The following is an 11490-nucleotide window of genomic DNA, read 5'->3' as shown; positions in this document are numbered from 1 at the left end:
ACTCTGAGAACTTTTCTTGTCTTTGTGCATCAGGAATATTTGTGTTAGAGACTGAGAGCAAATTAGAGTGGACAATATGGTGTCTGCCACAGTCCTCGTGTCTGTGAGGAGTTATAGATGCCCTCCAATTAAATTATCACCTTCTTAATATGTCTGTTAGTGTTTTTATAAGCTAGAAGATGTTTTATGAGTGAAATAAGCAGGCAAAGATGACATCCTTTCTGCATTATAATTGCAGTGTCCCAAACAGTCTCTAACAGGAGGATTCAGACAGCCAGGGTCTCTTATATCAGGGGAAAACTGAGGAACCAATCCTGGGAACTTTGGGACAGGGCTTTTGAGCAGCTGGTTAGTGGCTGAGGGGTGATGGGTGGGTTAATTGTATATTCATTGATCTGTTCATACTGAATAAGGTGAAGGTGTGGAGTCAAAACTATGTCACTTTTTAAGGCATTATGGGATTTCCTATTTGGAAATACTTTATAAAAATGTATTTGGATGAACAGGGATGAATTTTAGATTTTATGTGATGACCAGAGAGAGACATTAGGGGGCAGGGCCCACTGAAATGTTATTCACCATGCCCTGCAGTCAACCCTGGCAAAACATGTTTTGTTGATAATGTTTGTGTAGTTGTTTTGTGGAGTAGGACGCTTTTGTGCTTTGTGCTTAGTCAACTACCGGAACAAGCCACCTCTGTGTGTTATCACCCCTCTCCCTAACGCATTCTGGTGTGCAGTGCTGGGTTTACTGAACCTCTATAAAGGTTGTTGTGTAGTGGTTCTATAAAGGTATTTATCTAGGGTGACCCGACGTCCACTTTTTCCAGGATATGACCTCTTTTTTAGAGTTTGAAAAATGTCCGGGCGGAATTTCACAAACGTCCGAGATTTAGTTTTTCTAGAGCTTACATAGAACTTCGAGAAGCGTTTCTTTCACAAACTAGTCCCGCCCTCCCCTACTCCGATTGGTTTGCTTGTGTAAGAAGGGGGCGTGGTGAAGTAGCCTAAAATCTTCTGATTGGACGGTCTGACTGTAGCGCTACCGTTATTGGTCGATAACCTTCTCTGTAAACATTTAATTGGTCAGTCTGCACGTCAGTAGTCGTCCACCATCCACCCCACTCCCGGAGACGTGTCCTCTTTTTCACCATCTCAGATCTGGTCACCCTATATTTATCCTAAAAGCATATAGTTATCTTCACCGATTTCACTCAAATATACATATCACTTACTATGTGGTGTTAGAGATCAGTGTGTAGTAATATAATCAGTAAGCTCGTTTTCTTGTGAAAACTAAGTGATTGGAAGTCATTGATCCATTCTGAGTGACGGAGCTGAGTGAGTCCTCCTCTCCTCTAGGGGTCTTTACTCCGTTCCTCTCTGGTGCTCGGTCAGTGGGCGGCGCAGCTGTTTAAACTCTGCCGCCTGCGTCCCAGTGAGAGCAATCCCCTGTGCTCAACAACAAATCAGACACGTTTACTGTAGAAATACACAGTAAACACAGCTTAAATACTGAGATGGCAGTCGATAGGTGAGTACTTCAAATTGTGTGTAATGCGGTAAACATGTAATATTTCATACCTTTACAATTTAGATGTTTAAGTGTTGCTTATAGTTCAATGGGCCCAGCTTGGAAATACAAACCGAATAAGAGAAATGATTGGCGAGAATGGCTTGGATATAAGTAAAGCTGTCTTATATATTTACTATTAAAACCAAAGTGATTTTTTTGACGTATTACCAGATCATTACCCGAAGCTCACAGCTAAGTTAGGAAGTTAACTCGCTAACTCCACTCAGTCTTGTAACTCCAGCCTCGTTGTGAATCAGACGTGTATTTCAATAATCTTCAGTACTCGGTTAAAGCTGCTTTCACAGTTAAAGCACAATTTAATATCTGCAGAATTTAAGATGGAACGCATAGTTAAAATAAGATAAAATTAACCCCAGCCTCGTGTGGCTAACGTTAGCTAAACTGATACAGTTCCCTCCTTTGGAGAACTTCTGGCGCGCCTTGGAGTTTAGACCCCAAAAGAGTAAAATAAGACCACCATCACCAAATACCATTTACCGCCATGAAGAAAAATATTTAAGCTTACTGTGACAAAGATGATTTTCTTTAATTCCTCAGTTTTCTGGCTCTTTCTTCTCAGTTGTTGAGTTGGCGCGATCAGAAGGAGCATCCTCCTTTACGTTAGCTCCTTTATGGCGGGCATCAAAACATCTTTGTCAAGTTTGATATAAAATACTCTACAGTTCCAAAAGGAAGAGGTCTCAAAGCGTTATGTTTCATTAGCTATACATATAGTACATATGTTGTTAAATGCCGCCATTTGCAAAAGTTTGGGCACCTTGACCAACTGACACGTTTACACCACTACCTCTCCACACTGAGCTGCATTTCTCTAAAAGTAACTTTCAAACTGTTATTGTTCATAAACTTTAATGAAACGTGTTTCCTTTAGAGCATGTGCGTTTTCTTCAGTTAGAAATCAACAATACTTGTAGTTTGGCCCGATGGTTTTGCATAGCACTCGAGTTTAGACCAGTTTGAGTTTTGACAGGGTAAGTTTTCTTAATAAATAAATAGTAAAATATTAATTTCCTCCCATTCGGACAGTACTTATGCGATTTCTGTGGTTTTATGCACTGAAGAGAGTCATGGCATAACGGTTTTATAACCTCCCCATGGAGTTAACCAGGCTGATTCTACTGAGTTTTAACTTTTGTGTAAAAGTGCAAGATACTTGATTCTTTGGGAAACATTCCTGTCTAAAATGCACCTTTTATAACTTTTTAAATATTAATGTGCTGAGCTACATTGCTGCAGAGATATGCATATGGATTTTTTTAGTAACTTAACAAAAACAATGAAGTAACGTTGTGTTTGCATTTTATTTTCCATATTTGGCCTGGGGAGGGAGCACTATGTCTGATAAACTTTGGTGTGTAAACGCTACATCAAACTTAAACATAAGGGAAATTTCAAATTCTGTATTATGAGCCCACACCACCCCTTTTTATTCAAGTATAATAAATATTATAATTACAGTTGTCTCCTAAAATTTAATTTGCCGTGATTTACAGGCCACTTCAGGAGCTTCCATGTCTTAATGAAAATTTGGAGGGGTCTCTGCTTTGTATGTCTCAGAAGAAACGGAAGGAACGGCCATGCTACGGTGAAGAGAACACTCCACATGAGCTCATCCAGCACTGGTCACCCCCTCGCAAACAGCCCCGACCCTGTAGCAAGGGCAAGGAAAACACTTTTGTGCTTGCCAGACGTCCTAGAAAGAGCAGGGCTTCAGCAGGTCAGTTATTTGTTCTTACGGTTCTTACTCTTAACCTGCTGCAGTTCTCTTCATTAAAAAAAGCCGGCATGGTGGAATAACAGCTCCAGTGTCCTGGAGTCCTGGGTTTAATCCTCTTCCCAAGTCACTGCCAGTGAGGAATTTGGAATTTGTTCTGTGTCTAACTTGCTTCCTACCCTAGTTAAAAACACATGTTGGTATGTTAACTGGCAGTATGAAATTGTTGATTGACTTATGCTCTCTGATGGATAGTTTCCCTGTCCTATAAATATCTATATGGAAATCACGATTTCAGTGGAAATAACAGGAAAAAAAAAAATACCAAAGAATTTTGGAACATTTCTACTGGTCCATTCATCGTGGAATTGTGTGTGAAGGACCGCCACTGAGTTCAAATGATGTAGTAAACTAAAAATCAACAAAAATGGAGATTAATATTTTTATTTGTAGAGCGTTGATATGTTGCATAAAAATGTCAACTTTATGTTCCTGTCCACTCTTACAGCAGGTTTGTGCTGGGACAGTCTTCCAGATGAGCTCCTGTTGGGTATACTATCTCGCCTCTCTCTGCAAGACCTCCTGAGGACATCCCGTGTGTGTAAACGCTGGCATAGACTAGCGTAAGTTTTGATATGAAGTATACGTTTTTATTGAAATTGTTTGCGTTTCTTTGATTTATTCATATTTTTTAGTTTTACATTCAGAACTGGTAGTCCCTAGGGTTATGTACCAAAGTCTTTTAAGGGTACAGACAGAATTATGTTGATATTACAGACTATCGATTTACATCAATTCAGTCATCAATGATCAGTCATCAAATCAATTGATTGGCAAATTTTGGTTAAAAGTAGTGGTTAGCTGTTGCTGAGACTCTAACAGCACTACAGCTGTCATTTCTGCTTTCTCGTTGAGGCACTCACAGTACTGAAACTCCATGAAAGCTGCAGGGCATCCACATTACTATGCAAAAATCCAGTGTGGTGAAGTGATACTTCAACAGCAACATTTTGCGATCTGCCTCTCAAGGTTGTTGAGCTGAAACGTGCCACTTCTCTCTCAGTCCCATCTTGAACTTTTGAGAGAACTTCTTAGCACTCTTATCCATAATAACTCACAGTCCTGTGTGCAGCTACAGCAATCCCTACACAAATTAGCAGTATCTTGAATTTAGAGTCAGTTCATTCTTAAGTAATGTATCTGAAACTGCAGGTGTAAGTCACTTATCCACATATGGAGCAGTAATAGAGCAACATCCTCATCTCTCTTCATGTTTTTAGCCTGGCTCAGTGGCATATTGTGCTCCAGAGTGAAAATAGCCATACCACAGTGTAAAATTGTTATACAGAGTTAAAATAGCCACTACCACAGTGGCATATTGTGCTCTAGAATGAAAATAACCATACCACAGTGGCTTATTGTGCCCTAAAATGAATATAGCCACTACTAGAGTGTCAATGCTCCCTAGTAATATATTTTGCAGAATATTAGGATATTTACAGTAGTGCACTAATGAGCATTATTTTTTGTTGTTCCATAAATTTCCAAAATGTAAATGTTCTTTCACTAGGCAATGAAAGAAAACGTGAAATATGTCAAGTAAGCAATTGCTTTAGTCTGTGTTTTATTTAACAATATTAAACCAGTATCTATTTTTAGAGCGATTTATAGACTCAATATTCTGGCACTTTTAAAAATGTTCATGTTTCAGGGACTTACACTTTCAAGACAATAGATGACCTCTGTAGACCAATATTACACTGTGGTATTGGCATATTTAACCATGGTAGTGGCACAATATCCACTACCATGGTGGCATATTTTCCACTCTGTAGAGCAATATTACACTGTAGTACTGGCTATTTTCACTCCATTTTCAATGTGCTACTGTGGTAGTGGTTATTTTCATTCTGAGGCACAATATGCCTCATATGACACATTTCACTCTGGAGCCCATTACAACACTTGACAGTACGATATTAAACCTGGAAACAGTTGGATTATTTAAGTAAAAATTTTTATCAGACAATCGCTGTCTTATTTTAGTTAATATGCAAAATATCTTTGCGTTTTTTGCCGTTACACTGCTAGTCCCTTAACGTTAGCATTAGCATTTCAGTCAAACTACTGTTATTTAAAAGCCTGAAATCCCTGGGGAAACGCACCACTGCACCTCAATGAATAGTGCACAACATGCAAAAATCCACTTAAAAATGGAATGATTCTCCTAAACACTGGTATACTGCACTTAGACACAAGAATATGCTACTTGAAACTGGAAAGTTCAGGAATGTAGAATGTAAAACGTCACTTCCTGTTATGTCAGTGGCAGAAAAACGCAAAAAGCCAGTCCAAAAAATGCTGCTACTCACTCTCCGACACAGCTCGTATGCTCCAGAGATGGAGCAGCGAAGTTGGTCAGCACGGCAGGTCACACACATCAGAATGAGCTGCAACTGTGTGAAAAGTACTGTCAAAGACACGTTTGCTTATTTTTATGCTGAATTTATTATTGTTTCTGAACTCCTGAACTGAGATCACATGATTGATTGATACATTTATCTTTATTCAAACAGTAAACATTTTTTATGAAGGTATGACACTGAAGGCTTGATCACGTGTGGCGTCACACTTAACAAGCAGATGCCAACAATTTTGCTGACTGCCCTCAGCTTGTATAGAAAATGCATTACTTTTCCTGATGTTTTAGGTTTTCGCTATGGTATTATTTCAGTATCAGCATTGAGGTATTTAGGCAGGTATCATATCAAAAGTTATAATTTTGATATCATGACAACATTAGGTGTGTGTAGGCATGGTTTTGGGAGGGATGAAAAGGGTGAGTGCAGTTTTATGTGTGAAATGTTCTAGACAATTGTACTACAACAAATTTTACACATGATTTAATTATTTTGTCACCACAAACTTTTAATAGTCATACATTAAATAAATTATGTTTAGTAATTTTGCTCTGTGATGAACCAGCCCAGGGTGTGTTCCTGCTGTATTGTTCTGGATTGGCCCTGGACCCTGATCTGGATAAGCGGTTACAGACAATGACTGAATGAATAATTATTTCCTTGTGACAAATGTGATTGTTGTCTTAGAGAACTAAAAATTTCCCTTACTTTTGCAGTTTTGATGAGACCTTGTGGCATAGTGTGGATTTGGTGGGAAAAGCTCAGTTGGATGGAGAGCTTGGGCAGGTTCTCAGTGCTGGAGTCTTGAGGCTGCGCTGTCCACATGTCTGCATTGGTCGGCCTAGCTTTAAAAATGCAGGGTGAGTAGTGGGTGCCTTGTTTTCAAGGGTGTCACATCATTAACACCCCTGGCAAGTAGAGGGACAAATATTATCTTGTTAACATTGGCAACTGTCAGTGGGTGGGATATATTAGGCAGCAATGAACAGTCAGTTCTTGAGATTGATGGGTTGATAGACATGAACCTAAGGAGCTGACTTATTCGTACTTGCTGCCTGATATAGAACAATGTTTGACAGGTGTGAATTTCAACAATGTAATCAGTGTTATTTACTTGTCATTGGTTTTAATGTTGTGGCTTATAGTTTATAGTCTCACAGTTGCTGAGACTATTACATATTTCCACATTGTTAATTCGTGCTAATCTCTTGTGTGTTGCAGACTTTTGCGCGTCCAGCATGTGGACTTGTCCAGCTGCACCATACAGACTTCTGTTCTGGAGGATATTTTGTCCCGTTGCAGACGGCTACAAAATCTCAGCCTTGAAGGCCTGATACTCTCTGACAGCATCATCCAGTAAGTGAACAAGAATATGTTGTCAACCAAATGTTTTTGTGAGTATTTGATATTGTTTTTGCTTAGAGTGGACCTTCATTTAAGCATGTTCTTTTGAATCTTGTGTTTTGCAGATCTTTGGCTCAAAATAATGAGCTGGTCCGGTTGAATTTGTGTGGCTGTGCTGGTTTCTCTCCTGAGTCTTTGGCTGAGATGCTTCAGTCCTGCACACAGTATGTATATGGGGAGGGGGGTTGTTTATAATAACAAAATGTACAGTCAGGACTCTGACGGCCATGCATATCAGTCAGTGATCAACTAGCCCTCTGTTCTCTTTTAATATAGACTTGAAGAGCTGAATGTGTCATGGTGTGACTTCAGTAGTCAACATGTTCAGGCTATTGGCAACAGCATTCCATCTAATGTCACTCAACTCAATATCAGTGGATATAGGCAAAACATGACCATGGATGGTAAGGAAAACAACTGATTAAGGAAAAATAATTTAGTTTTGCATGTTTAGTCTCAATTAAGCCTCTTACCAAAAAAAGGAACAGTTAAACATAGACTTAAATTAACTGCTATGAATTAGTCAACACTGAAATTATGTGCTTACCAGGTAGAGGAATTTGGTCTTGGAGTTTAAGTGACTAATGCAGTTAATTTATAAAAAGCATATTTTAAGTTCATTTTATGCATGCATCAGTTTTGAATTTAGATGTTGATTCTTCTGTATTTCCTTTCCTTTGTGCTTTAGATGTTAAGAACCTAGTAGAAAGATGTCCAAATCTCACAAATCTGGATTTAAGGTAAGTGAGCCTGAAATTGCAAATAATCTTGAGTACTGTCCAGGTTTTGAGTTCTAATGCCTTTGTCTTTCCCTCAGTGACAGTGTGCTTGTGACCACAGACATTTTCCCATTCCTGCAGCAGCTGTCGTCACTTAAGCATTTGGGTCTGAGCCGCTGTTATCAGATTCACCCTGCTGCCCTAATGTAAGCTACATTAGACATATATTCCTTTTAGTGGGGTGGGGGGGAATATAAAAATATTTCTGATACAAAACTAGGTTTGATAAATCTCTGGGAAACCATCCCTTGTCCATGGGTTGCAGCTGACCTCACAGTACACAGTAGGCACCATACTGGGGACGAACTCGTTACTCAAAAACCGATATTTAAAATGTTTTATTGTTTCTGTCAACGCTTGTGTTCCTTATTCCTATACATTGAAATTAAAGAAATATAAGCGTGGATCCCTGACCCATTTATAAACGTCACGTTTGTAAACAGAGCTCTGTTTTGTTTGTGTTTGTCAGTAAAGGAGCTTGGGCCATGTCCCAAAATACTACATATATTGTCCCGATGATAAAACTTAATACAAACTTTAATTGGATGCTCATTCAACAGGGAACTTCACTGTTCACTAAAATGATTTTCGTCATACAATACACAAAGTGCACAAACCGTTATTTTATGTCTGACTGTGCTCTGTGGAGGTTGTAGGGAGACTTTTGGCATGGAAACATTTCTCACTGATCACTCAAACTTGCAGACAAGGAGAACTACATTATTAAACTCTAAGCCGAACTAGTGGAGACTTTATCCTCCAAGAATCTGTTCCACTATCAGAATACAGGGAGAGTGGGATCAGATCATTTATAGTGATACACTACATATTGAAGGCCAATATAAAAGTTGCCAATATGGATGTTTAGCCAATTACAACTGATAACTTGGTGCTGTTTTTGTGCTTGTGCCTATGCACCAACACCTGTAAATACACAACTCTGTCGTGTGGAATTTTTTTCACATTTTCTGCAGAGAATGGTCTTTGGGATTAAATTTCTCTGTGGTGAAAACTAATTTAAAATATCAAACAGAAAGATACACTCAACCAGCACAGTGCAGGAGTTCTTATGTAAAACACAAATTGTCATTCAGTGTCTGAATTTATTACTGAAACAAAAAACAATTACAAAAACTCACTCCAAAACACCAGGTGCTGCACTAATTAACGCCCCTCTAGAAACCATTTATGCAGAACCGGAAGAAAATGTTCTATAAGGTAAAAGTGAACTACAACTTAAGATAAAATGAAAAAGTACAGAAATGTACAAATACTGAAGAAAAGTTGTGATTTTAAAAATAATTAGTTTTGCTTTAATCTAATGTGAATTTGCTTTATTTACAAAAAGATAAAATTGTTTTTAATATTGGTATCATCTACTGCAAGCTGCTAATTATTAGTTATATCAGCCCCAGAAATTCAAAATCAGTGTATCCCTAATTATTGACCCTGTAAACAGTGGGGCAGACTGAGACAAAACAGTGTGGCTTGTGTCTGTAGTCTGTCACACTAAAACAAAACATGAGAATTAAGACCATTGCTAAAGCTTGTATATGATCTGTGTATAAATAACTCACTCCAATTCAGAAAGAAGAGCAGTAAAGTTAATTTTAAATTGATGTGCTAACAGTTTCCATTAAATCCAATGACAAAAATGCTAATGTGGCTAACCAATTTTTAACAGTCCTTTTCTCCTCATTATACTACCCCTGATGGAGAGGTGAGTTTCTGTGCTCCTGGTTGCTCTAAAACTCTCCAGCACAGGGAAAGGAGCTGTTAGATACATTTCAGTCTTTCTGTCGTTTAGATTAGTGCTGCACTTTCAAACCAGACAATCAGTTCCCAAAATGATTCCCGTGCCAAAAACATTGTCAGTGCAACCCATGAATAATGAGCTTAGGTCTTAAACCCATACAGATACAATACTGATATTTGTTTTGCATAAGTATGGCTAAATCAAACAGAAGAATCATTGTATATTAAACTTTTATATTTGACATTATCTGGCACAGTTGTCCAGGAGGTTTTACTCAGTACAGGAATATACCATTAGATTTGCACAAGCTACACTTGGGAAGGAACATTTATAAGACTAGTGACTAAAGTAACAGCAATTCTATTAAATATGTACAATTTTGTTGGATTTTTAATTGTAATTTAATTGTTTGCTTGTATCTGTTACAGAGATTTTGAGAAGTTTCTGAAGCTGCAGACCTTGGAAGTGTTTGGTTTGATACAGGATAGCTATCTGCCCATCCTCAGCAAGGGCCTGCCACACATACAGATCAACACTCAGCCTTTCTCTAGTGTGGCACGTCCAACTTCAGCTACGAGGAAAGACCGCACTCTATGGGGAATGCACTGTCGGCTGGTATACAAACCCTAACCTAAAAATCCAGGACAGTTATGAAGGATGTGGAATTGGAATTGAGAGGTGAATTTTAGAATATCTGAATGATGATTAGATTAAAATAATAATGTCTTAAAGGGAATCCACTGTAACATTGAAAGTGTTCAGTGGCATTGAAAATGTTACCTATAGCTGTTTTAGAAAAATTGCAATTGTTTAAACAGGCCTTATTCCTTATCTCATAAAACAAACGTTAAAAGCCGTTTCAAAGCTTCAGCCATACAAGACATGTTCTAATGGTTAAAGTGCTTTGATAATGGTTGATTTAAGAAGTTACAGAATCAGTTTTAAAAGATGAGTTTCATAGTTTTAAACTTATTATGCCATGTTCCTGTTTGCCTCAGATCCTCATGTTATAACTGGTGATTATTTTTAGTAACTTGTTTGGTGAATCTCCTTACAAGGCTATAATGGACACTGGTCATGTTTATACAGAAATGAATGAACAATACTAATGCATCAGGAAATATTTGTACCTAACATTAGCATTTGGTTAAAATATTTTCAGTGTTCGTTTGTAGACCATCTCCTGGGCAATGGTGCTATGTTCCGACAATCATAAACAGGTGCTTTATTTTAACAGTGCTTCGTTAACACTGTGCTGTATTTCAGAAATGTAGTGACAGGAACACTTACACATTGTTCATTATCGTAACTGTGAATGGATCATTGAGGACAAATTTATTTCACTACTGGTAATCCATCTTCAAGCTGTAGTGTTTATGGTTAATGCAGACTTATAAAAGATGCTGCATAGCAGTGGAAGAACATTTTTTTTAAATATGTCACTAGTGCATTAGGACAAAAAAGGGTCAAGTCGATACATTTGCTCAGCTGCCAAAATAATGATATTGTTTTAAACTGTTCTAAAATTGAAATGCTTGAAAAACATTCAGCAGCTTTATTTTTGGTCTCAGACAGATTTAATAAATCACGGTTTAAGGCCATTTTATGTTTTGTTTATGACCAAAATTCCTGAAATCTTGAAATCTCTTTTTACTACTATCGGATGTTTGACTTCTCTATTGAGAACTGATACAAGTGTTTTGTGAATATATACTTGTTCACTAATTTTAAATAAATGTTTTTATTTACAATGTTTCTCAATTTTACATTCACATATTTGCACTGTGTGTATGTTGAATTTACAACAGTTTAATGCTGATT

General features: G+C 37.8%; 1 protein-coding gene across 2 annotated transcripts; it reads left to right on the top strand.

Annotated features, from left to right (window-relative positions):
• The first annotated feature begins 1399 nt into the window (after positions 1-1399).
• On the top strand, positions 1400-11359 carry skp2 (S-phase kinase-associated protein 2, E3 ubiquitin protein ligase). Of its 2 annotated transcripts, none has more exons than XM_066646239.1 (10): positions 1400-1533; positions 3090-3313; positions 3822-3933; positions 6447-6590; positions 6952-7086; positions 7200-7298; positions 7411-7538; positions 7823-7874; positions 7952-8059; positions 10098-11359. In XM_066646239.1, the coding sequence occupies exons 1-10, from the start codon at positions 1520-1522 to the stop codon at positions 10297-10299; spliced, it is 1218 nt and encodes a 405-aa protein (XP_066502336.1). In that variant the 5' UTR covers positions 1400-1519; the 3' UTR covers positions 10300-11359. The 2 variants fall into 2 exon arrangements, with proteins under 2 accessions (XP_066502336.1, XP_066502335.1); XM_066646238.1 differs by having other exon boundaries at positions 3819-3933.
• The last annotated feature ends 131 nt before the right edge of the window (positions 11360-11490 follow it).

Source organism: Hoplias malabaricus, chromosome 15 (genome assembly GCF_029633855.1).
Source record: "Hoplias malabaricus isolate fHopMal1 chromosome 15, fHopMal1.hap1, whole genome shotgun sequence".
NCBI lineage: Eukaryota > Metazoa > Chordata > Actinopteri > Characiformes > Erythrinidae > Hoplias > Hoplias malabaricus.
The sequence above is the reverse complement of the archived record's forward strand: the minus strand, read 5'-3'. Positions and strand labels throughout refer to the sequence as shown.